The following is a 27191-nucleotide window of genomic DNA, read 5'->3' as shown; positions in this document are numbered from 1 at the left end:
ACTTTTTTCTCAGCTTTTTGCTGTCAATTTAGGGTGTAGGTTGTAGCCTCTGAACCAGGCTACTTGTCTCTAGAAAAGTACAAACTAGGTCAGCTCTTTTAATTAATAGCTTCTTTTGTACCTTCTTCAACCCTCTGCATTAAATCCAAATATTTACAGAGGAAACCATGCTTACCTTCCTATCACTTCAATCATTCTCGCCACGGCCATGCTAAAGATCATGAGAATACTATTTTCATAATTTTAATTAATTCTTTTCTTTTTTTAATTTATTGCACTGATTAAATGAAATAAACCTATCAAATTATTAAAACTATTAGAATTATGATTTTTTTAAATTTATTGCATTGATTAAATGAAATAAACCTATCAAATTATTAAAACTATTAGAATTATGATAAGAGTTAAAATTATTAAAACTAAATTACTAATAAATTTAAGAAATTTATTCTTATTTAGTCTTCAAAAGATAAAACATACTTATTCCATCTAGTTCTGGGTATACTATTAAAAAAAATCTTAAATTCGAATCCCTTTTTTGTTGTTAATAAAGATAGTCACTAGAGTTTTTATTTAACCGATAATTTCAGGTTCTGAAATATTAATTAAAATATGCGTAAGCTAGTTCAGACACTCTTGATCATAAAAAAATAAAAAATAAAAAAAATAAAAAGTTCCCTTGTTAAAAGGATTGCAAGTGTAAATTTATATAGGTTATGGATTGATATAAGATATGAATTTATAATAATTATTAAATTAATAAAGAAAAAGTTAATCAATTTACGTACATAAATATAGATTAGAACCAACCTAGACCATACATGAACAATTGGGCTGTGGCCCATGTCAAACCAATAGTAACATGACACCTGTCTATTATTCCCTGTTTGACTGCCACGTTAGCCTAAAACTATAACCCCTCTATGGCCCCATCAATCTAAATGACCCTACCATCAAACCCTCCTCCATCTGCCACGTGTCCTCCTGATTCCATTTCTACCCATCAGATTTAACCCTTTCTCTCCTTATGTTTTCCTTTAGATAAATAATAATAATAATAATAATAATTTTTAAAAAGTTGAAAAAAAAAAAAAAAAATCAAATCAAATCAAATCTCCCTAGTCTCTTCCCTGCTCATTAAGCCCTGCTCGCTTTCTATGACACATGTTTAATCTCATTAATTTCTGATTATTTCATTTATTATCATTTTTATTTTTTTTGCATGAACTCAAAATCTACTCCATCCCCCAAAACAACACATCTTTCTATCACTTTCTCGAGAAAATTTTTAAGTTTCTAATACTGGAGATTTTCCCGGAAAAAAAAAAGATAAAAAATGAGGTGGGAAAAGGTCCATCTTCATACCCAACAAGCTCAAGAATATGCTTTCACTGAAGTATCAAGTTCAGGGCCCGGCAAGAGATGGGGCCACACTTGTAACGCCATTAAAGGTGGCAGATTTCTCTATGTTTTCGGCGGTTATGGCAAAGACAACTGCCAGACTAACCAAGTTCATGTTTTTGATACTGGTACCTCCTTTTATTTTCCCATATTTTTTTGTTCTCCTTTTTTTAGGTTTTAATCAATTCTTTTATGCCATGTGTTTAAGTTTTTAAAGTTTGCATTTTGGGTTTTGTTTTGCTTTATGTTGTGTTGATTGGATTTTTTTTTCTTTTAGAAGAATGTGTAATTTTATTTTTTTTCATTGATTGGTCGATATGGTATTGGTAGTTAGGGTTTTTGCTGGGTTTATTTTGTTGAAAGTTTTGGGTTTTGTTGTTGGGTAGTAATGAAATGATTGGTTCTTGGTTTACATTAGTTATTAGCGTTAATGCTTTTGTGGGTCTGCTATAGAAGGATTTGTCAGGTTTATTTTCTGACTATATTTGTGGGGTGTTGTAGATTAGCTTTGCCTTTTTGTTTTCGCATTTTTTGTCTTTTAATTCAGAGTGGGGGTTCAAAGTGGGGGTCTGGTATCAGTTCCATATTTGGAACTCCATGATTATTTACATCTTGTGCACATCACTACAAATATATGTTAATGCATAACAGTTATTCAGCTATATTTTCTTCTTGGGTTCTTCATCTTATTTCCTTCCTTGTAAAAAAAGGAACTTTTTCTATTTTTAGCTTTTTTGTTGTTGCATGTTCTTACATTCTAAGTAGCTGCTTTGCAGTTAATCAGACTTGGAGTCAGCCAATGATAAAGGGCATTCCGCCCACTCCGCGGGACAGCCATAGTTGTACTACTGTCGGTGACAATCTCTATGTTTTTGGTGGTACTGATGGAATGAACCCCCTTAGAGATTTGCATATATTGGACACTTGTGAGTTATTTCATTCGTTTTAAATTTTTCATCTTTGATTTTGCCTTTTATTTCACACAGTAATCTTGTACCTGCAATTCTGCTGACCTATAAGTTGGCAATTTGCTAGTAAAATAAGTATCTGAAATAGAGTGATTAGATAAACTGCTTAATGCTGAAGTAGCAATTAGTTTTGCTCGTATTTGTGTTTGTGTCCATCAAGTTAGGAGATAAAGCTGGAATTTCTTATTTAAATAATCTAGTAGATGCTGTAATCCTGTGGATTTATTAGTATGACACTGTCATTTGTTTTAATTAATTTTGTAGCTTCACATACATGGATATCACCTAGTGTAAGGGGTGAAGGACCAGAGGCACGGGAGGGTCATAGTGCAGCCCTTGTTGGTAAACGGCTCTTTATATTTGGTGGTTGTGGGAAATCTTCTGATACTAACGATGAAGTATACTACAATGATCTTTACATATTGAATACAGGTGAATTTCTCTATTTAGCATCTATTACTAAATGCTTCCGCCTATGTTAGTTTTGATCACCTTGATCTCTAGTTTATTGCCTAATTTATGATTTTCTTCGTTGGATTTCTCATTTCCATGAGTATTATCTAGGAGAACATCTAGAAGTACTCAATGTGTTAACATTTTTTTGTCTGTAAATTTGGTATTTTCCTGGGTGCATGTTTAAATTGGTCTTGATATTCAAGATGGCTTAGTGTTTCATTGATGCATGTAGTGAAGAGCATGTTCCATTTCATCCTTGTATCTTCTTCTCTTGCAGAGACCTTTGTGTGGAAATGTGCTACAACATCTGGCAACCCACCATCTGCACGTGATAGCCATACTTGCTCATCTTGGAAGAATAAAATCATCGTGGTTGGTGGCGAAGATGGACATGATTATTATTTGTCTGATGTCCATATCCTTGATGCAGGTTTCAGATTTTTCTTATATATATGGTTGATCAACAATATCTCATAATTTTTTTAATGAATAAATTTCTATATCTAATTTGCATGATCGTAATTTTGGCATTTTTTTTCTATTTTATCAGAAACTCTTACTTGGAAAGAGCTGAAAACTTCAGGTCAGATGTTGCCACCTCGAGCTGGTCATGCCACAGTTGCGTTTGGGAAGAACTTATTTGTATTTGGGGGATTTACTGATTCCCAAAATCTATACGATGACCTTTATATGCTTGATGTTGGTATGTATGATGTACTTATCATGTGATTTACATTATTGAACTTTCCCATTTACACAAGTATCAACGTTGTAGAAACATAAGGTACAAGGAACAAAAAGGGGCAGGCAGATATTTGCTGGCATTAGGACACATACCAAACTTTTGGGTTAATGCTCCTGTTCGTTGGCTTAATGTCCCCCCATTTAGGATGTTCTCATCAACATTTACTCTTGGGTCTCTTGTGGGATAATATTGAGAGTTGTCTGATACTAGCTTGTAATTGTGTACATTGGTGTAGTATTTATAATTTAACTGCTTGATTTTCTTTCCAGTGGGCCTTTTAATTATGAGTTGATTGTAGGATACAACTTTTCTTTTGTATGTTTCGTTTTGTCATTCATATCTTCTATCTTGTTACGCAGATACTGGTATATGGACAAAGGTGATGACTATAGGTGAAGGGCCTTCTGCTAGATTTTCTGTGGCTGGTGACTGTTTGGATCCCTTGAAAGGTGGTGTTCTTGTGTTCATTGGTGGTTGCAATAAGAGTCTTGAGGCATTGGATGACATGTATTACCTATACACGGGTAATTCATAATCTTCCCCTTTTTCCTTGAATTATAATCTTTAGATGTTTAAGTAATGATCTGATTATGGAAATTCTCCAAGTCTTTACGTAAGATATCGTGTATAATAATATCTTATTAGATCTCTTGGAGTTCTGAGATATATCGTGCATTAGTTACACACAGGTGTAGCATGTTGCTAATTGTGTGAAATATCTAATTCTAGGACTTGCAAATGAGCGGAAGTTAGAGAAGTTATCACTGAGGAAGCAATTGAAGCTAAAATGCCAAGAACAAAATCTTACTCCTGTAAATGACAGGGCACTGGTTAGAATTGAAACGTTCACTGATGTGCAGCAACCTGTGCCTCTGTCAAGTTATGGCCAACCAAGTAAGAACCTTTATGCTATATTATCCTGCTTAAAAGATTAAAATTGGTGACTCATGTTCAACTATCCTAATGGCAAGTGTCAGAGGTGGCATTAGATCAAACTTTTAGTGAAAATTTACTCAAGTGCTCTGGGGCCCCTTTGGTACACAATTTTTCACTACTCTATTCCCTATTCTATCCAAAATACACATTTATTTTTTTATTCTCAAAATATTATTCTATATTATTCAATTCTTTTTAAACCCCCTAGATTTATTAATTTAAGTAAACACCAAAAAAAAAAAAAAAATTTAGAAATTGACAAAAAACCCTAGCAACCCACATTTGCTAAATTCTGGCCACCATCGCCGGAAGCTGGCCCGAATCTGGTATAATGGCGTACTACCGACTGGATCTGACCTGTAATGCGTCGATCTAGCCTTTTTCGGCCAGATCTTTGGCCGTAGCCAGTCGTCAACGACGGCCAAGATATGTTGGTCGTTGCCGACCAAATGCGGCCAGATCTGGCCATTGACGTACGATCGGCCAGATATAGTTGGTCGTGCGCTGATACGGCGACTCCGGCGGTGGTGGCCTGCTGTCGGTATTTAATGGGTGGGTGGGGGTGTTTTTGTTAATTTTTAATATTTTATTATAGGGGTGTTTAGTAAATAAACATCGTAATAACCACTCAATTTTACTTTTTTCAAAATATTATTCTAAAAAGTATCAGAATAATGAATCAAATGTACCCCTAGTTATTGATTTATTCCCTACTTGTTCTTTTCATTTATCGATTGTATGAACTGTTATACTTCTAAAATTATGGAAGGTAAACAAGTGTAGTCGTTATCTCAAAATGATGGAATGAAGGCTTGGCTTCAAATTTTGCATTTACTTTTTCTTTCTTCCATGAATATATCTTCATGCAGATAAAGTCGAAACCATTAGGATTGTAATGATATTTATCCACTCTGCATATAGATTATGAATTTTTTCTTTTGGTGAACAGTCAGTTTGTTCCAAGCCATTGATTTCTTACGAGAAACAAAAGTTGTCTTTAGTCAACCTCATATGTGAACTTTATTGAAAACAATTTAAGGAATAGGCAAAGAGGAAAGCAGGATTTGGGTTTGAGAAGGCATTTTCTTTTCAACACCAAAGATACTTTTGGCAGTATATACTGGAATACCAGGGTTTTCTGTTCCTGAACTTTCTGTCAAATTTGCCCTCTGACTATGGTTTTATTTGTCTATATTGGAAGGGATATTGGACATTCCTCTTGTGTGTCTGAATGTCAATCCAAATCTCTGCTTAAGTCAACCACCACCGTGTTGGATGAGATAGGCTTTGAGCATTTGCATTGATGACAAATAGGCACTGAAAATGCTGCAGAAGTATTACGTGAATGAAATTTGTGGTAAAACAAAGATGATCATTTCTCTTGTATTTTTTGCAGTATTTAGATAATGTTTCTTTTAGACAAACAATGGTCACTTGTCTCCTTTCTGAATCTCTACAGTCATTCTTTTACTACTACTTTAATATCGTTGATAATACGTTAGTTAGACATTTGTTCTGAGATGTCTTTAGATATCAAAAGTGCATTATGTAACACAAGCAATTTTGTTACAAGTTTGAGGATATATCTTTTAGAAATTTGTATATGCAATATTTTCTACTATGAGCACTGTGGGGGTTGTTAGTAATGATTTTGTGCCTGTCGCATTTTGGATGCTCTTAAAGGGTTAAGTAATTTGAGGACACATCATGCCTATTGCATAATTTGTGACATTGCCCTAGGTTTTCATGTGACCTTGTAGTTCATTGTGGCAACCAATGATTTCAGTGTACATTTTGTTATAGCCTTCTGTTGTCTAATAAGTCTTGCAAGATAGTAGGTTTGGGCTGTGCAGCGTAGTGAGAAAGGATATCTTCTTTCAGTTTGGTTTGCAAGCAAATTTGTGGAAAATAGGTGCAACTTTCCTATGATGAATTTTACCATAAAACATGTAGGTTGAGATCCAAAGAAAACATTTTTTTAGTCAGTTATAGAAACTGGTGGCGAATTCTTGGCTTATATTTTCCTTTTATTTGTCTATTAGATGGAGCTTAACTGAAACTTTTTAGGGCCCATAATCCTTTTTTTTTTTTTTTTTTGGTTATTAGTATAGAGGGGCTCATTATTTTCCAATAGAAAAAACTAAATTTGGTATGTTAGATAAAATAAGAAATGCTATTGATTTTTCAATGAAGTAGATGAGAAACAAAAGGAAAACTACATCTAGATGTTTGATTTAAATTGAGTCAAGTGTCAGAGATAATTAAACATCAAATAATTAATTTCAGGATAAGAAATGGTATGGTTGACTTGAACTGGGAACATCAGAAAAGGTCCATCAAAGAGGATTTCCAAAAGATTTTGGTGATGAACATTTTCCATTCTGCAGTTGCTCATCTGTCAGGCTTCTTAACAGCGAAAGGCTGAGAAAGAAATTCAGGAACATCTTAGAACTTCATGGTTCTAGTTGTATGTGTTCTCCTTGATGTTTGTGTGTATTGTGGAGCTCTAAGTGACTTTTGTAATAATGTGATTTGGTGGGTATTCTTTTAAGGCATGGATTTCTTGATCGATCTGTTTTTAGCATCTAAAAGGTCAACTTGGTATTGATGAAAAACTAATCATTATGCTCCCAAGTATTACATTCTTGTATGTGCTGATACTTTACATTCATTAGTTTCTTAACTGAAGTAAGAGCACAGAGGTAGTTTTGGTTAATTTTGTACTTCAAAAGAGAGTTTAGCTGTGTTCTTGACTTTATTATTGTTTAATTGCAGGAAGAGAGAGTTATCCAATATATGAAGCTGTGGCCCTACATGGAAAGAAAACGTTTCAAGCTAAGGTCACTGAAAACCTCCCGCATGGATATACCATTGAAACTATTATAGATGGAAAACCACTTCGTGGAATATTATTTGCAAACAAGCCAATCCCTGCCCTCACAACTAATCATAATCCCAGTAGGTGAGAATATGGTTATTTGATACACCATTCATTTATTTGTTTGTTTTTGACAGTTTTGGCTTATGTCTTTTTTATGGTATTATCATTAGGAAAAGAGCTGCTGGGGAGGGGGGTGTTATGTTGAATGGTGATTGCAACAGCAATTCAAAAGCTTCTAAAATTGTAAAACGGGATGCAATGGATCACAGAGAAGCTGATGGTGTTACCGGGAAGGAATTCAAGTCACAGGAGACAGTGGCTGCTGCTGCTCCTGATGTGAAGATTCCACCACCTTCTGATGCTTCTCAGCCTTTTAAGGTCATATATTATATTCTTTGCCTCTTATTGAAGGACTACAAGTATGCTTAAATACCAAGCTTATATCATAAACTGAAACGTAGTTTCATTAGTTAGATACAGTGAGAGTGCTGGATATACAAATTGCAAATTTCCTTTTTGTCTTCTCCATGCTCATCTTATGGAGATTTTTCCACTTCTAGTGAAATATTCTGGATTGGTAATGTGAGATCACTTTCGAGTTATTATTGTGTGACTATAATGCATCTCATTTATCATTCCTGTGATTAGTGATGGGACACATAGATATCCATGCGATGTGCTATAAGATACGTGGTTATAGTCATTGTTCGTCTTGGCATTTACTAGAGTACCTTGTTGGCTCTTAGCTTCCTTCAATTGTAGTAAAAGCATGGCTGATCATGATAAGTCTGTAAATGATCCATTTGTATTGACCTTTGCTTAACTTTCGGCAGGAGCCAGTATGTTCACAGCCATCAGTTGCTCCCTTGAATTTAAACGACGATAAGCCTAACGATGTACCAAACTCTACAACGGAATTTCCAAAAGAGACAATGCACAAAAAAGATTCTGCTGCTTTGGCCCCAAAACAAGGTATGAGGCTCGCGTGCATTTTTTATGTGGTGACTAGTGTGTTCTCTTTGGATTTTGTCTGCTAGTTTTCTGTTTGGAGTAATTTGTTTGAAGGTTTTGTTGAACTAAACTGTCAGAGGCATTTGTTGATGTGGTTGGAAAACACTAGTTTTAGAGATAATTGAAGCAAAAACAAAATGTTATGTAAACTTCATGTGGTTATAGATTTGGGTAATGTATGTTCTAGATTCATTTTAAATAACCGTTTTGGGATTGCAGATGACTTGACACCCACCAGTGAAGGACACAGCGAACCGGCGAGATCAATCTGAAAAGGAAAACAACCATTTAACTGTTTGTGATGACTACTGAACAAAACTACAATACAAACCAGAAGCCATTTGTACATTCAACGTTTCAAGGTGGCTAGATGCATTTGACCTGTGGTATACAGAACCTGCTAACTGGTGTGATCTGCCACCTTCGCTAACACCCGTCTTTTTGTCATTCTACCGACTAATGCTCTCTTCTTTACTTAAATTACTAACTATCATTGACTAGTTGTATGCAGTAGGTTTTTTTTGTATGACTAGTGATCATCTTGTTTAGTTATAGCTTCAGACTGAACTGCTTATACACGCAGACAGGAAAAGAAATCTCTTGTCGGAAGTTAGTTTGGGTATCACTTAATTGCAGAGAGAATTCTGTTGCTTTCGAGCAAAATACACAGATCTGCATATTATCGGATTCTGGCATGCTTTTTATACTCATCTGATATGTTGCCTACCCATACTAAGTAATCCTGTTTACAGAATTTTCTGTATAAGAATTTTTGTTTCCTGAATTGAAGGCGCAAAAGCTAGTTAAATGTTTTTGCACGAACTTCTTTCTCCCAGCAGCTGTGACTATTGGCAAAGGTATTTTTCTGGTAATGCCATGGTACCTTCTTGATGAAATTATTGGGCGATGAATAGCAACAGCCATGTGCTGAGTGTGTTTATTTCCGTTTATTTAGGTTTAAATTTTTCAAAATTGTCAAAAATTTTGATACCGTCAATGCCAAAATAAAAGAAAATTGATATTCGTGGATTTTACTTGATGAATTGAATTAATATGTAAAATCAAACTAAATATACAAGCGAAAAAAATCATAAGCATAAATCAGCTACGTTTACTGAGTTGAGGCGATTTACCCCAAATCCTGTTACGTTTTGGGAATTTATTTGGTTATTTAAGGCCTTTCTTAGGAATAAAAAACTATAACAGAGTCAGCCAGACTCGGAGATTGAACCCCAACTCTGGTTTTTGCCATTCCCAGCCTCATTAAAAACTGATGATGAAACATGAAACGAAAATAAGGGAACTTTGTTCAATTGACGATAAGCAAATGCTGAATTGAATACTGAAGATGTCACGTATTACACGTTCAAAGTTTGAAAAGTCTTAAGCATTTGAGCAGAACCCAACATTCCGCTCCCGGATAAGTGCCACATATTATGCGCAACACAAATAGAAACACCACTATCTAAAATATTTAGATATTGTTTGCCTCAACTTTAAAGGCCCCTAAAACATCAGTTACCATACGTTTTGACTTCGAAACCTGAGGCCTCTCATTTACCATCACCGCCGAATAGGTAATTCAAGGAAGATCCACCTCCAGGGGCTGCATGCACCTTAGTTGTAGGCCGATCCTGTCCAAATAGAGATCCAAACATCAATCAAAACTATGCAATACAATATTTATTTTCAGATTAGTGGAAAACATCAGAAAAACAATGCATGCACGATTCAGTTAGAAATGCCAGTTGTCATGCAGGCCATGTCAAACACTACCCAGATTAAGAGTTCAGAAAAGTTGAAAGCAGAAGAAATGTTAAACAAAATACAGGCCCGATTGATAAATTCTTCAAATGAATAATAATAAAATATCAGGCCAATCAAGGAATCTAACTTTGAAAGTTATACATTATACTTGCTGCAGGTAAATCCACAAAAGTACAGCCTACATGATCATCAATAGAAATAGCAGTCCAGATTCATGGTATGAAGGGAACAAGAGGTCCACTAGACAAACTGTTATGGCAACTAAAAACAAGCCCACAATAACAGACAGCACAATTGGTACCGACTATCATTTCAGGAAAATTTAATTCATAAGGAGTGTTGAAAGACTTTCTCACCCATGGTTCCCAAGGCACAGGACTCTTGACCACAGATTAAAGTTTGAATTGCTATAACATCATCTATAAACCTGATTCTTGTTATACATTCTCTACATAATTATAATCTTTTATGACCACTTGTACACCTCTCTTTTGTTAATAATATCTGTTGATTCTAATCCATTCCACCTAAATTAATAATGGACATCTTTGTATAAGGTGAAAGTGTGATAACTAATTCATCAACCTATTAATAAATATTGATGACTTTTAACTATCAAAATTTAGTGCGAGGCATGTTAAACTTGCAGCAAAAGGAAGTCACGAGTAAGATCATACAGTGAGGAAGTTGCCACAGTTCTGGCCATCAGCACGGAAGTAGTTGTTAGCCTTGTTCCCAGGAACCCCAGCCGGAATCTGCTTACCGGCATCTCCTGATGGTGGAGAGGCTGATGGTGCAATGGCTGATGGTGCAGCGGCTGATGGTGCAGCAGCAGTAGGCTTTGCAACCTCTGCCTGGACCTTGGGAGCTTCACTAGTGTTTGCAGTAGGTTTTGGAGCCTCTCCACTGCCAAAAAGGTACCCCAAAGAACTCTGCCCCCCACCGCTGCTTACTCCACGACCCATAATCTCTATTTGATATGAAAAAACTTAAATTCCTGCACAAATATTCCAACATACAGCAAAATAGTATATCCTTAGTTCAACATTGCAAACTCCAACCAACATTCTAAAGTCGATGCACAAACACCACCAAGTAGAAGCATAAACAAAGATTCTCAAAAGAAACCTGAATAGATATTAGATGCTATTTTTCTTTAAGAGAAACAACAACCTTGTACTAACGACAATGCATGCAAAATGCACAAATATATCCAGCAACTACTTATGCTTACGTAAATATATATTATAACCACAGATCACTATAAAATAAATTTCTAGGGTTTCAGCATAACAATCAAACAATATTATTTAAAAAAAAAAAAAAAAAAAAAAAAAAAAAAAAAAAAAAAACCTTTTCATATCAAAAAAGTAAGGTAACTCCAAATCTAAGCATAATATTAACCAGAAACAAAAACACAAACGTCATTATCAGATAATCCAAAGTAAGCTTTGTAAAATCAACATCAAAAACGCTATCTCAAGACAAAGACATCCAAACTTTACCAAAATGTAGCTCACAAAACACCAGATCGGATCAGATCAGATACAAAAGCAAATAACAGCAGATGAAAGTTCATAACCGCTGTTTGGAGCCGAGAAAGGAAGGAAAAACGAGCGAGAAGTTTCGGATTCTTTTGCTCACCTGTTGATGATCCTGCCGGTGGATGGAGTGGAGTGTTTGTTTTGTGGTGTTTGGATCAGATCTGGAGCAAATAAGAAGAGAGGGATTATATTTATTCAACTTTTTAAAACTAGGTGGGACCCAATGTTTTCCACTGATTTTTCTTTATATGGGCATCACGGGCGGACCTCTAGATATTTTTTCATAAAAAATTAATATAACGGACAAAAATTTTCATATTTTTGAATTCAAACTAACTAATTTTGAGCCGTTGATCTGTTTTTTTTTTTTTTCATCTAATTTTAATTTTGAAACCGTTTAATTGGATAAGTGTCTCTTAAAATTTCTCATGGATCTTTTCAAAAGTTAATAGCCGTTATAGAATTTTATTGCCTAATTTTATTTTTTAAATAAATTGTGACAATAATGCGATAATGCGTATTTTGCATCGATCAATTTAATATTAATTTTAAAAGTTGTTAAAAATATATCTAATATTTAAAATTTCAATCAATTTATGTGAAAATTGTCATAAATAGGTGTTTTATTAGTTCGAATAGGAACAAAAAATTAGAAATTTGTACTAATTAAATCTAATTTGAAGATATTTTACAAAGAAATTTGTGAAGAAAATCCGAGAAATCCCAGTAAAAAATATAATAGCCGAATAAAGCACCCAAGGTAAAGGTTCAAGTCAAAATCATTTAACTTCATTGGTGATAAGATCTTAATTTCTATTCGAGTCATATTACATTTGTCAATTATCTGACTTGTTGAATTTGTAAAGTGTTAAAGAGACCTTAGTGATTATTTGAAGTGCACGCAATCTGGTCCGAATATCCCGTCACCAAAAATCATTTTTTTAACTCAACTATTTTTGTCTTTAGCCCCCATTTTCAATTTTTATTTTTATTTTTATTTTTTTTTAAATAAGGAATGGGTATTTGCCCTTATCTTCAATTTTTGCGTGGGAATATAAATGTAATTGAAGAAAATTCTTATTCTTTCATACTTTTACTTTAAAGCTTTTATATTTGTAGCTAGCAAAATTAAAAATAAATTTTAAATCAATAAGAACTAATAATAATTCATGACACAAAATCAATCAAACTAGGTATCACAAAAAGTACATTTGTGATACTGTATGTTTTGTTTTAATGGGAATGAAATCAGAATTTTTTTGTCAGTATGAGATTGATAATTGATTACTTGATTGTAAAAGTTTTGAGGTCTAGGTATCATGGTTTTAAAACCTAGCCCAGCTCGGCTGGTTGAACCGCCGGGCCGGGTTATCACTTTCAACTATTCATCCTAAATCTTAGAATTATGGATGATGATCAGCGAGCATACAATGACAATTATGTTGAGGCTTTTAGAGAGAGAGTGTCGATGAGTCCAGAAGTGGTGAAGGGAGTGATTTTGGGTGAGTGAATCGACCGGAAAAGACAAAAATCGGTTAGCCAAAACAACGAGCTATTGCCGACGATTGGCGGAGAGAACGGGGGAGGGGTGAGATGGGTTTTGATTTGGAGGTTGAGAGGAGTGTTTTCGTGGTGATGGAGAGTGTTTTCATCGCCAAAAATAGGCCCTATTTGGCTTGAGTTGTCGACGCCGGTAGTGGTGTTTGGGGTGTTTTTGTAGTGGTGTAGGCCAGAAATAGGCCCTATTTCAAACCTATTGGGACTTATATATTTTTAGGGGTGTTTTTGTTAGATTTCAAACCTTTAGACATACAAACATCATCGATTTGACCCGCTAGTCAACCCAAGACTCGGCCACTTTGCCGAGTCTCACCCCAGGCCGAGTTTTAAAACCTCTAGGTATCACAAATTACTTGTGTTTTGTTTTTAATGGGAATGAAATAAGATTTTTCTTATGTCAGTATCGATTTATAAGTGATTATTTGATTATAAGAGTTTTGAGGTTTTGATTCCGTAAACAAATTAATTTATAATTATATACTAATAATATGAATCAATATATAATTATAAATTAATTTGGCCACATGCTTTATTGTTATTTATGATTTATTTAAATTTACTTTTAATTTTTTATGATAGATGATATAAAATTTATTGATTTGGTCACTTGTTTTTATTGTTAAACCTAATTGATTTAATTTACTTTTAATTTTTTATAACTACATATATAAGCTTTGAAGTAAAAATATGGAATAAGAATTCGAATAATGTTTTTTTACTAAATCCTCGTTTAATCTTGGAGATGAGGGTTAAAGATAAAAATAGTGGGGGTTAATGATTTCCCTCTCTTAAAAAAACATTTTTACTTTTTCGAGACTCATGAACCTATACCNTTATTGATTTGGTCACTTGTTTTTATTGTTAATCCTAATTGATTTAATTTACTTTTAATTTTTTATAACTACATAAATAAGCTTTGAAGTAAAAATATGGAATAAGAAGACGAATAATGTTTTTTTACTAAATCCTCGTTTAATCTTGAAGATGGTGGTTAAAGATAAAAATAGTCGGGGTTAATAATAATTTCCCTTTCTTAAAAAAACATTTTTACTTTTTCGAGACTCATGAACCTATACCACTTTAGTAGGGCAATGTTTAAACGAGACAAGCTAAGTTTTGGATTAATCAAGTTCAGCTCGATTGCTACAGTATCGAAATTGAGCTTGGCAAGCTTGAAAATTATGAAAGGAATATGTGAAAGAAAACTATTATAATCCTGCTTAGTGATGCAAAACAATAACAACCCAGCCTGGGGTGGTGAAGCTCAAGTTTGGCATAACTCAGGCATAAATTACACCCGGGGCGAGCTTGGAACCCACGAACCTGGGTTAGGTATACTATATAAAGTTTTATAGAATTATGATACCCGCTTATAAAATTTCACATAACCCTTCCTAAAAAATCAAAAAAATGAGTAATACTATACATATAACATTTCTTATACAACATTATGTGGTAAAATATAATTGACTGATTTTAAATTAAAATTAAATTTTCATCCGATCATCTGTCACATATTATTGTATGAGAAGGTTTCATGTGTAATATTATACTTTAAAAACCTCAGTAGACTGCTTAGCTACTTTCACAATGTGAACTACTAAAAACCCACAAGAAATTTATTTTATTTCATTGGTATTTTATTTTATTTTTTTCCAAATATCTTAAAAACCCCTCTACAAGTAAAAAGTAGATCTCCGCCCATTGCTTTACAGAAAGAGGAGAACGATGTTTTTAAATTTGTATATAAAGTTAAATGACTAATTTACCCTTGATTTGTTAAAATATTGGTGGGGGTGGCCAGTTAGTTTCCAGAATCTGATGGGGGCAATGGTTTTTAGACGAAATCTCCTGGGTAGTAATTAATGAACCATGTTTAAGAACAATGTAATTTATTATTTTAAAAAACATTTTTAATATTTTTTAATAAAAATAAACACATTTCATACTGTTAAGATATCAAAAAATATTTTAATGTTTTTCAATAAATCAATATAATTTAATCTACATTTTAAACCTTACTTTTACTAATTAATTAATATTAAAAAATATTAGAGATTATCTAAAACTTTTCTTTATTCTCACGCTGAGCAAACGCAAGACAATCCGAAAAAACGAGGACTCACACACATCACAGCACCCACCTTCTTTAATAGGGTTTATTTTCTGAAACTATCATCTTCTCACACTCTCACTCACAAATTATTTTCAATAAATGATAATTTAATTAATCGAACACTCCTCCAAATTTCCTCTTCTCAATCTCTAGGGTTCGTTTTCGGATTCTCTCTATCGCTTGTTTTGTAAGTACCGATCTTCATCCATCTCATTTCTCTCTCTCTCCGATTGGTCTGCATTTTCAATCGTTTATGTGCTGTTGCTTTAGCTTCTTTACGCATCAGTTTTATGATAATGAATACAGTTGAGTCATCTAGACTTTTTCCGTGTTTCTGAAAGAGATATAGAGCTGGAAATTGTTTTTATATTATGAATACACTTTAGTTTTATGCATTTGGTGAATGAGGAAATTCTTAATTGCTAAGTTCATTTTTTTTTCTTTTCTTTGTAATGTTTTACAGGCTTGAAGATTATATGTATGTGGCAAAGATTTGATATTAGCTCTAAATTTGGCGGTTGTATCATCGTTTAAGTTTTAACAGTGGAGATGTATGGGCAAGGGAGTTATAATTCTCAGTTTGGGCGGGGTCCTAACACACCTGTGCCACCACCATACCAACGGCAGCAGCTGCCTGGTCCTCCTCCTCTTCCTCCTAATTTCCAACCAGGCAAAGCAGCTCCACCTCCTTCGGTAATTCAACCCGGCCCTCCCATGTATCAACACGGTTTTCCTGGCCCACCTCCTGGGGTTTGCCAAGTTCCACCTCCCAGTTCTGTGCCTAACACTAGCCAATCTTATGCTGCTTCGCACTTAGGCCCCCCGAATGTGCATCATATGCCATCATCAGTACTTTCTCATCCTCCTAGAGTATTACCTCCCCCACCTCCTCGGCCGACAATGTACAGTGCTCCTGTGCATGTGCAGTCTCAGCAGCCTGGTGGTGTGCAAGATCTTCAGCGTATTCCACCGCCTCCTCCCCCCCAACCTACTTCTAGCTTTTTCACTTCCAGTTCATTTGGAAGTTATGTAAAGTCAACTGGTGGAAACTCTCATCCTTCCATTGCTCCCTTCCCAGCACCACTTCCACCTTCTTCGCCTCCACCAGTTCCACCTTCTCCACCCTCATCAACCTCTCCGTTGTCTTCTATGCATCACCAAGTTGGTTCCAACTTGACCAGTTTCAATGAACCATCTAGCTCTAAATTGAGTACTTCAAGTTCTGTTGGTAAAAATTTAGCTACCAATGAGGGCAAACACGTTCGAGATGTAACTAACAGTGGGTACATAAATCAGGAAGGTTCTCTAGTTGGAGATAGTTCATCATTAGGGGGCCATGTGATATTTGATCTTCCTCCACCTCCACCTATCCCACGAGAAGGAAAAGTTGTTCAGAAGATTGAAGAATTATGCAAGCTTATTGCTAAGAATGGTCTTGGATATGAAGATTTTGTTCGCCAAAACGAATCTGGAAATTCAGAGTTTCAATTTTTATTTCCTGGTGATCCAGGAAGTGAAGCTGCAATTGCTCATGAGTATTACTTGTGGATGAAGAAGAAATATATTTTGTTTGGTAAATTGAACGAAGAAAAAATTGATTCACGGCTGAAGCCTTTGGTTCCCTTTTCAAGTCAAACTGATAGTTTGGTGGTTGCACCTGGATCTATTTCACCTGCTGATTCGGACATGGAGATGGAAGGTAGGTTCATGATCATGTACTAAATATTTTCTGCTTCATGATGTTCATAAGTCTTCAATTTTTTCAATTGTGTATGTGTAGAATCATGTGGTGTTGGCTGATATCTGCTTTAGTGCTTTATATGTTTTCTTCTGTCTTTTTACCTCTTGGTGTCTAGTTTGGTAGAAGACTAGGAGCATAAACTTCTGCTTATATGATATACTGTTGGGTCTGGAATGGCCCTGCATGAAATCTTTGGTAATGTAGGATTTGACAAGGAAAAAAGGTTCATTTTATTCTTGTTTCCAATTGACGTGGTTGTTTGACATTCTAGTGATATGTCAGGTATTCAGAATTTTCTTATTCATTTTAGGGTTTGTGGTTTATTGTGTCAGGTGTGCAGAATTTAGGAGGATGTTGGGATAGAGAATGCTCTTTTGTACTCATGATTCCCTCAGCTCTATAGAATATCATGATTCATGTCCTCATAACCCTTCCTTCAAAAGCAGGTTGGTGACTGCCTTACCTTATTTGAGGAGGAATTGGAATTTCAACATCAAGAGGAACTTGAATGATAGAGAAACCCAAGAGTTCCCAGTTTAATTTTGTCGTGGAGAATATTCTCTTAAATAAATTGATGGGAGGATATGGTGGCCGAATACTTATTGCCTGTTCACTTGTAAATCCTATTTCAACTAGTTGATTGATTACCAATTTATATCAGATCTGGAATGCAAAATATCTCTTGCAAGGATTAACACAGGGGACATATTAGAAGGCACTTTCCTTATTTGAGTCTATCTACTTTATGGTGTGTCATTTGTAAAAGTAATTATGAAAATGTGGACCACCTATTCCTATATTGAGACTTATCTTTAACATTGTGATACAAATACTTCAGGTAGCCAGAATCTGGTGGGTTAGTCTAGTCTGATATAGCTTTATCTTTATAGTTGACTTTCAAGCGTTTGGTAGAGGAGGCAAAGCTAAAGTACTGTGGAGATATGTAGTTTTGGCTATTCTTTGGACAATTTAGCAAGAAAGAAACAGAAGGATGTTTGACGAAATTTGTGAGGAGTAACAAATCTTGATTGATAGCTTCCTGTTGGGCCCTTATCTCAGATGAATTCAAAGACATTTCGTCCTTCTTCATCCATTTGAATTGGGAGGGGTTCTCAGGTTAGTTTTGGATTTTGGGGTGGTTATTATAGTTTCTGAGTCAATATTGATTATGTAGCTGGTATTTTTTGGGAGCTATTTAGTATACAATTACATAGATGATTTTTTTAGCCATTTAGGTTTTGAGTTTCATGAACAAGTTCTGTTCTTGCAAATTATTTTCTTATTAATACAAGTTCTCTTTGTTTCTTGTAAAAAGAAAAACTGTATCTGGTCTGGTATTAAGACTTTTGACCACGAGGAAATTTCATGTTATTGCTTCATTGTTATAATGCATTTTATCATCTTTAATTGCCCCATCCCACAATTTGATGATATTTCAATGGAATGATTCTTGGTTAGTAGAAATGAGAAAATGAGATATGGTCAAATCGCTTGTGCTTTTTAATTGTATTCATAGTTTTATTTGGGCTTAATGTTTATCTGTGGCAGTTGTGAGGGTTGAGATTTTACTCAATTTATTTTCTTTGTTTTCCTCTTTGTGGGTTGATTGAAGATGATATCACCCAGTCTGTCAATGACAAGGGGGGGAATTTACCAGCTGAAGGTGCAAACAACGAGTTTGAAATGGTTACCTGTGGGCTTGATGCAAAAAAGCAGTTACATGTACAGCAGCTGTCAACACCTGGAGAAGTCTCATTCTGTAGGTTTGCCGGTCAGTATTACTATTAATTGATTTCTGTTTTCCATTATGATCAACTTGATCATTTCCTTCCCTTGTTCACTTACCCTTTAGTTTTGATATGATGTATTTCTCTTTAATAAAAAGAATCCTAGTGTGTTTATTATATCATTGCTTACTAGCTGTTGTTTGCAGAATGTTAATTGTTTACCTTACCCAAATTTTGTATTATTCTAGAAGGTTCCTATGATGTTTATGTTCTATTATGTACTTTGCTCACATTGGTCACCTAAGAATGACCTTTAGAGCTGTGCATGTTCAGTAAGTTTGAGTTTACTTTTGTGTCAAAATACAGGGGAAAAGGTTGTTTCCAGTAATGACCAATTAGCGATCGAGAGGCCACTTTCAAGAATTTGTAGCCCAGTGATCAATTCTGTTGATGTCTGGCCCTCTGCTAGCAATTTGAAGAAATCTGCCACACTCTTAGCTCATGACAAAATTGCACCTGGGGTTTCTGGAGCTGCTGATGGACTTAACCCGGAAAAGAATTCTTCTCAACTTATAAAAGGTGTTAGCCCATTTAGACTTTTACAAGAGTATGCTTCTGATGATGAATGTGTTGGTCCTATAAAGGATTCATCATCCCTTGCCGTTGGAGCTACAAGTCTTCTTACAGGTACCAAGAGTCAGTACGAAACTGAAAGTGGGTTTGGGCTGCACTCAGGATTGAATGTGTTTAATAAATCTGCAAATTTTCCTGAAGTTTCAAGAACAGAGGTTAAGGAAAACGCCACGGCATCCCTTGCCAGCGAGATAACTGGTGAACAGGTTGATAAGCATGAAAAACAAGCATCTATCAGTCATGTTGAATCTCCTCAAGCTTTGCGGGAAAAAGATCACTCGGAAGGGGCTTGTGTTGAAGCTTCTTTAAGTGGTAAGTTCCAGAAGGAAAATGAGGAAAAAGGTGCAAAATCTGCTTCCAATTTGCCTAAAGTAGACAAATTCGGGAGATTGGTCAGGGAGGGTGCTAGTGACAGTGACTCTGATGATCTAAGTTATAATGGGAGACAAAAGAAACGAGGCAGAAGTCGAAGCCGATCACCTCTTGATAGGCGGAGGAGGAGGAGTCCACGGAGGAGAAGGGAGAAACGAAGTCGATCTCGCAGGTATTGACTGTATGATGTTAATTTATTGGTTCATATTTTGCAGTTTTTCCATTCATGTTAAATTGCTTGTTTTGTTTAGCTGGTCTCCCAGAAATCGAAGAAGCAGGAGCAGGTCTCCTAGAAATCGGAGAAGCAGGAGTAGGTCTCCCAGAAATCGAAGAAGCCGGAGCAGGTCTCCTAGAAGGCGAAGAAGCCGGAGCAGGTCTCCTGTTTCTAGGCATGTTGGAGATTTCAGTGGTGACAGCATGAGACGGGAAAGGGGCCAGATTCCAGAGTGTTTTGACTTCCGTCGAGGCAGGTGCTACCGTGGAGCATCTTGTCGGTATTTGCACCATGATTCTGACAAGGGTGAGGGATCAAAGCGCCACAGGAGCAAACAACAGTACTTGGATGTTCCACCTATTCCAGAGAACTCTAATATACATGAAGACATGCAGCATAACTTATCAAAAGCATCAGATAAAGTGCATGATGAAGTCAAGATTACAGAAATGCAACACCGTCAAGATGTGCCTGGTAGCAGCTCTGGTCGATTAATTGATTCTCACAGAATTAAATCTGGAAGCTCTAGAGAGGCTGCTGCCAAAGTGTCAGAAACACAGTTTCTTGAAGGGCAGACAGAAGTGCCCACTCTCACTAATAAGATATGGCAGGAGTCATTTGAGTCTCAACACTTAAAGTTGGTGGTTCGTTTTCCTCCCTATGCTTCTAAAAAAGAGCTTCCTCTGGAGAAATCTGTGGTTGAGCAATCTCAACCTCATCTATCAGAACCAGTGCCTCAAAATCCTGATTGCCCTCGTCAGCTGACAGATAACTCTTCTGTTTCAGATTTTGCTCCAGAACAAACATCCATGACTACAGTAAATAAGTTTCCTGTTAATGAAGCTTTACAAAATACAGAAAACTTTAGGCATCATTCTCCTCAGCTGCCTCCTCCTCCTCCCCCACTCTCACAGGGTATAACTGCTCAACATATGACCCAGCCTCCACAGGATGCATCCTTTCCGCACCAATCAACTTCTGGGGAAAGGTTTCCTTCTTATATGTTGCCCAACCAACCATCTCATTTCTCTGTATCATCAGTTGCCTCTTGGACATCATTGCCACCCCCACCACCAGGAGTTTCGACACAGTTACAGCAGAGTCACTTGGCTCCTAGGGATGGTTCTCAATTTATTCCAAAACCATACACTGCTGAATTGCCTACTTCTTCTCAGGTTGGTGATTTTCAGCAGCGAGCATACTCCTCCATGCAGGAGAGTCAACGATCACTCTCACATGCAGAAGACTATAAATTAAAGCCTCTGCCCCCATACAACTTGACACAACTTCCTATGATGGGTACAAGTGTTTCTTCCTTTTCTCAGGGTAAAAATCAGCCTCTACCTTCGTCCTTTTCACTGGAATTACCTGCAAACAGAATGCAAAATTTTCCTGGTGACAAATTGCCTCCAGGCGAACGTATAAAATCAGCTTCTCAGATTCATCCTTACCTGCAGCAACAACAGCCACCGTATGGTTTGCCCCATCTGGCAGCTGCCAATTCCTCTTCCACATATCCACCAGATCTTCAGGAAACAAATCAGTCATCTCACCTGCCTGATTTGAGAGGATCAAGAAATTCCACTCACTATGGCCCTTACACATCTACTTTGGAGCAGCCACCAAGCTCCAAATTCAGTTCTGATGTTTTGAGGCAAGAGCAAGACCCAAGCCACTTTAATAGGCATGCTGCTGCTTTCGGTTTGAGCCATGGTCAAGTTGATGGGCAAAATATTGGCAGTACCTTATCAAGACAGGCAACTTCCTCACCAAATTCATCGAGGGCTGTCGGACAGAATTTTCCTAGGTCTGGTGGTGACCAGTACGATCCACTTCTTGACAGCATTGATCCATCTTCAAACTTGTCCAAATCCAAGGAATATAATAATGCTCAAAAGTTGGAACCCAGCAGTGACTCTGACATCATGTTAAGGCACAGTGGCTCGAACAAACCATTGGATGTGGAAGAAAACAACAGGAAGAAAGAGGTTGGGGGTGTTGAAGTTGCAACTTCTGTGGATGATGAGGAGTATGGTGAGACTGCTGATGCTGAAGTGGGGGCTGTTGAGAATGAGAGCCCAAGCAATCCTATTCATGCAGCCAGCATTCCTGCGGGTGAGATTGAGATTGACCAGATAAAGTCCCCGGGGAAGAGCAGGAAGAATAAAGAGTCCCGATCAATGAAGCTCTTTAAGGCTGCCCTTGCAGATTTTGTAAAGGAGGTTTTGAAACCGTCTTGGCGGCAGGGTAATATGAGTAAGGAAGCATTCAAGACCATTGTCAAGAAGACTGTTGATAAGGTCTCAGGAGCCATGAAGAGTCATCAGATACCCAAGTCTCGTGCAAAGATAGATCAATACATTGACTCTTCGCAGCGGAAACTCACAAAACTTGTCACGGTAATTCTTTAGTTTAGTCTTTTCTGTTGTTGCATGGGTATTATGTGATGTAATTGACAGATAGGAACACACACATACATGCATACACAGCTTTTGATTTAGATTTTTTTCAACAGTTTATTGTGATGGAGAAAAAGGAAGTGATATTGAGTTTCATCTAGATGCATTGGCTTTCTGACACTAAAACTCTAACATGCCATTTTTTAAAGTCCTGAAGAGCCCAAATGCCTTTATGCTCCATTCATGAGAACATCAACAACTTGTTTCTGATTATGATTTCTGATTGTCCGAACTGAACATGTTCATTTAGTAGTATACATAGAATCCTGTTTCACATGCCTTAAATGTGTCCTTTCCTCTCACCCAAAGAAAAACGGAAAAAGGAAATAAGTAGATGAAAAATGTATAGAAGGGTTGCTAATATAGGATTGTTTAAATTCTGTTGGGAAAGTTTGGTTTGATTCAGAAATCAGTTTTAATATTCTCAGTGGGTTCTACATGGAAAAGAATTTTGACTGGACAGTCTGATGTATGTGATGCTTTGATCTTCTGTTGCAGGGCTATGTTGATAAGTACGTCAAAATGTGAACATTAGTAAGTGTTATTATCCCAGGCAAGAACTACAGATAATTTGCCAATATTTTTGACAACGAACACAGTGGTGCGAGGATGGATGAAAAATTTTTAGTTCATTGATAGAATATTGTTTCTTTGTTGTAAAGTTTGTACCCGATACATTCAGGTCGAGTTCTTGGCAGCTTTTTTCCAACCTCAGCCGAGTGCTGAGGAAGTACCAAAACATGTATGTATGTTTCTTTGAAAATGAAGATGGTGGCTTTGTTTGGTGTATAATGTGCAATAACTGCAAAAGCGAAAGAAAGTAAATTATTTTTTGGGTAGTTTTTAACTTTTTATTGTTCAATTTCTTTTAGTTTGCAGTGACATGACAGCAGTCGAACTTCTTATGTATTAATATTGTTGTGTTATTTAAGATTATAAATTTATAATAAAAACAATATTTAGCCGGAGATCTGGTGGATCTGACTGGAAAAGATCATAGCGACGTATTACGACACAGATTCGATCGGTCTGTGTTGTAACGAAATTTTTCATCCAGATTCCAGCGGTGGTGGTCGGAATCTGGCACTGCAGGTAATAGGGGTGTTTTTGTTATTTTATATATTAGGGTGTTTAATTAAATTAGTAAACCTAGAGGTTTTTTCATAAATTTTTAAATTTTATCTTGTAATACTTTCTTATTTAACTACCTAATATTATTCCCAAAATCCTATCTAAAATAATAAACTAAATACACCCTAAAGTACTGATTTTTTTAATTAATTGATGGGTAATTTTCTCGAAAAATGACAACTGGGATACAAATAGCCCATAAATTTCTGAATAAAGCCCTTCCTGTTTCACTTTTGAATTTTTTTTTTTATTATCTTACTTCCATAAAAAAAACAGAATATATGTTTATTTGTTTATTGACATCATTATTCTGAAAATTAATTGGAATCAAATAAGATTTTTTTTATTGACAATGAAAAGAGAGGGACTTGTTTTCTATTATCATATTCTATTCAACTTAAAACATTTTTTTCAACTCTATTTAACTAAAAACAATTACTTTTCATTCATTCCAATTTGAAAATTAATCTACCTAACACCATCATCGCTTGCCAGTAACCACCGTCGGTCGACGGTCGTTGGTGTCAAAACAACGCATGATCGGTCGGATCTAGCTGGTCATGTGTCAATGTTGCCGTTTTCAGAGATGGCCATATCTACGGTTAGATTCTGGCCAGATCTAGCCGTTAACGACCAGATTTTGGTTGTCGTTTTAGTTAATTTTTAAAGTTTTATTATGTTTAGTTAAATTAACAAATGTAAGGGGTTAAAATAATCTAAATATTTTCAGAAAATGTTTTCTAAAAAGAATAATGCTACGGACACTGATGTTTTGCACCGAAATGTTAAACCGAACGATGTGTCACCTGAGTCAAACAAGCCACATAACACGTTAAGTAATATTTCGCGAATGAACGGTCGTCCATCAAATATGGACGGCCGTCCATTTTTATTGGACGATCGTTCATTTGAAATGGACGGGAGTCCACTTATAAGGACGCCCGTCCATAATTTAAATTAAAAAATTTTAATAAAAAATTCATGGACGCCCGTCCATATATTATGGACGAGCGTCCCTACTTAATGGACATAAGTCCCTATTAGATGGACGCCCATCTATTATTTTAATTAAAAAAAAAATTGAAAACAAAAGTAATCTCATTTTTTTAGCCAAAGTCTGTGAACATTCATGACACCTATTTCTTTACTTTATTTTTTATTTCAGATGGTGGACCCCTTGACTGCATTGATGTATACATGGCACCTGTTTCTTTACTTTATTTTTTATTACAGATGATGGACCCTCTATTGATGTACGCAGTTCAAGTGATGAACTTTTATTTACTTAGTGTTTGTGTTTGAAAATAAATAGAAATAGGAGTTTAGAAGAAGAAAATAGAAAGAACATTGCGGGAAAGAGGACATTCTGTTGTAGAGCAGAGTCCCTATTTAATGGAAGAAAATGGACGGGCGTCCATCTAAGAGGGACGCCCATCCATTGCTTTTGTTTGTTTGTTTGTTTATTATTTTTTTTTAATTTAAACAATGGACGGGCGTCCATCTAATAGGAACGCCCGTCCATTAAATAGAGATGCTCGTCTATAATATATGGACGGGCGTCCATAATTTTTGTTATCAATTTTTTTTAATTTAAACTATGAACGAGCATCCTTATAGGTGGACTCTCATCCAATAAGTAAGGATGCCCGTCCATTTCAAATGAACGACGGTCCAATAAAAATGGACGACCGTCCATATTTGATGGACGACCATTCATTCGCGAAATATTTCTTAACGTGTTACGTGGCTCGTCTGACTCAAGTGACACGTCGTTCGATTTAACATTTCGATACAAAGCGTCGGTGTCCATAGCATTATTGTTCCAAAAATGTATCAAATAACTATTCAACATTTTATCCGGATAAAATTTTAAGATATTATACCAAACATATTCTTATAATCTTATCCTATTCGATTTAATCTAATTTAATTCAACTTAAAATAATTTTTTAGAATAACATTTTTCAAATAATCTACCAGGCCCCAAAATTAAATACAAGGTAATTTTATAAAATTCAAAGTTACTAATGTCATTATTTTATAAAAAATCTGAATGTCATTTTTTTAAACATTTGGAATATTAAATTAGAGTTTATTTATTTTTTTTTTTTTTTATCATTAAAAGTCTTAAATTATACCATTCGGTATTTTGATTTGATTATCACTGGTATATTACAACTAGACATGGGGCTTGCGGGTTATGTAAGTATGTTTATTTAATGTTTTTGAAATAGATTGTAAACAAATTTATTCTAACAAAATAAACTAATTAGATTAAGACATAATAATTATTAAATTATACAAATTTTAAAGTAAATATAAATTGTATATATATACAAAGTTGTATTAAGATAAAATTAATAATTATACCTGTATAATTATTAATATTAATTATAGGTAGATGTTATTAAATCATTCATCAAACTTCAGAAAATCACCTGAATATTATATGGTCTAATTATATTTTCAAGATCATCACTTTGTACAATTGATATCATCTATATAGACATATCTTTGATATTCGATGTCAGTATTTTATAGTGAATCGTGTATAATATTTAATATCACCTTAATATAATCAAGATCAACTATTTAAACTTAAAATATATATTGACTTTCTGCAATTTCTGTAACTTATATTCATTTTCAAGTTGTATTGCGCGGGCATGTTTATTATATTTTTTTTTACATTATTATTGGTTTTTTTGTGTTTTAAATATATATTTTCTATATTGAAGTTCATATTATATTGAATTGATAATTAAAAAATCAATAAATAAAATATCCATAATTGACCTCGAAGTCTATATCATCATGGTTCTTCTCAAATATGTCACCATTTGATATTTGCAACCAAAGTTTAAAACTTTATCAAAAAAGCAAAAAAAATTGCAGGATAACCTACTGGGTATTATTGATAAGTCTATAAATCAATCAGAGAAAGAGAACTTTTAAGCAAGAGACTTGCAGAGCCAATGGAAAAAACTAATTTTGACTGTTGAGAAGAGAAAATGAATTATTTTTATTATTATTATTTTAGAAATAAAAAAAAATTAATAATGTTGAGAAGAAAACTCACATAGAAAGTAACAACAACTCCAACAGTATAATATAAAGTCAACTTAATTGAAGCATTGAAGAAACCATGAAGATAAAGGTCCTTGACACAAATACATTTGCTGCAAATAAAATTGACCATCACCTATAACCAAAAAAGCATTGGATGATAGCATCCTAAAGAAAGAAGATAATTGTAAAACCCACAAACCAAACAACAAAATCAATCCAAAAATCAACAAAAAGAGATAGAACAAGTACAATTAAAACTACATATCAATATTTGTTTTATTTTATCATCACTAAAATTGAATTTGTTTTATGTGTATGACGATAAAATGAATGGTTCGGTAGCAGGTTTATAGTTATCCAAATTCATCATATCATATATCAAATTAAAGCTCCATCTTTCTAATTTTCAAATATTAAACCGCTCATAAATTAGATTTTTATTGAGTACGTTATGACTAAT

The 27191-nt window shown here is 35.0% G+C and overlaps 3 protein-coding genes across 6 annotated transcripts; 2 read left to right on the top strand and 1 right to left on the bottom strand.

Moving 5' to 3' along the window:
- The first annotated feature begins 1091 nt into the window (after positions 1-1091).
- On the top strand, positions 1092-9232 carry LOC116116100 (kelch domain-containing protein 3). Of its 2 annotated transcripts, none has more exons than XM_031402208.1 (11): positions 1092-1529; positions 2178-2327; positions 2634-2801; positions 3103-3255; positions 3376-3528; positions 3930-4094; positions 4300-4464; positions 7282-7468; positions 7558-7765; positions 8221-8359; positions 8618-9232. In XM_031402208.1, exons 1-11 carry the CDS (start codon positions 1337-1339, stop codon positions 8668-8670), a joined length of 1734 nt encoding a protein of 577 aa, XP_031258068.1. In that variant the 5' UTR covers positions 1092-1336; the 3' UTR covers positions 8671-9232. The 2 variants fall into 2 exon arrangements, with proteins under 2 accessions (XP_031258068.1, XP_031258069.1); XM_031402209.1 differs by having other exon boundaries at positions 1401-1529; positions 2167-2327.
- Positions 9233-9702: 470 nt separating this feature from the next.
- Positions 9703-11914, bottom strand: LOC116116083 (protein SPIRAL1-like 2). Its single transcript, XM_031402190.1, has 3 exons — positions 11810-11914; positions 10843-11162; positions 9703-10032 (listed from the first exon to the last, which is right to left on the bottom strand). Exons 2-3 carry the CDS (start codon positions 11128-11130, stop codon positions 9952-9954), a joined length of 369 nt encoding a protein of 122 aa, XP_031258050.1. The 5' UTR covers positions 11131-11162; positions 11810-11914; the 3' UTR covers positions 9703-9951.
- A 3456-nt stretch (positions 11915-15370) lies between these two features.
- Positions 15371-23320, top strand: LOC116116074 (serine/arginine repetitive matrix protein 2-like). Of its 3 annotated transcripts, XM_031402176.1 has the most exons (7): positions 15371-15572; positions 15849-17084; positions 18739-18897; positions 19220-19540; positions 19628-20030; positions 20110-22471; positions 23030-23320. In XM_031402176.1, exons 2-7 carry the CDS (start codon positions 15935-15937, stop codon positions 23057-23059), a joined length of 4425 nt encoding a protein of 1474 aa, XP_031258036.1. In that variant the 5' UTR covers positions 15371-15572; positions 15849-15934; the 3' UTR covers positions 23060-23320. The 3 variants fall into 3 exon arrangements, with proteins under 3 accessions (XP_031258036.1, XP_031258035.1, XP_031258034.1); XM_031402175.1 differs by having other exon boundaries at positions 18739-18885; positions 19220-20030; XM_031402174.1 differs by having other exon boundaries at positions 19220-20030.
- Positions 23321-27191: the final 3871 nt, after the last annotated feature.

The sequence above is a fragment of the Pistacia vera genome, unplaced genomic scaffold, assembly GCF_008641045.1.
Source record: "Pistacia vera cultivar Batoury unplaced genomic scaffold, PisVer_v2 Contig760, whole genome shotgun sequence".
Taxonomy (NCBI): domain Eukaryota; kingdom Viridiplantae; phylum Streptophyta; class Magnoliopsida; order Sapindales; family Anacardiaceae; genus Pistacia; species Pistacia vera.
The sequence above is the reverse complement of the archived record's forward strand: the minus strand, read 5'-3'. Positions and strand labels throughout refer to the sequence as shown.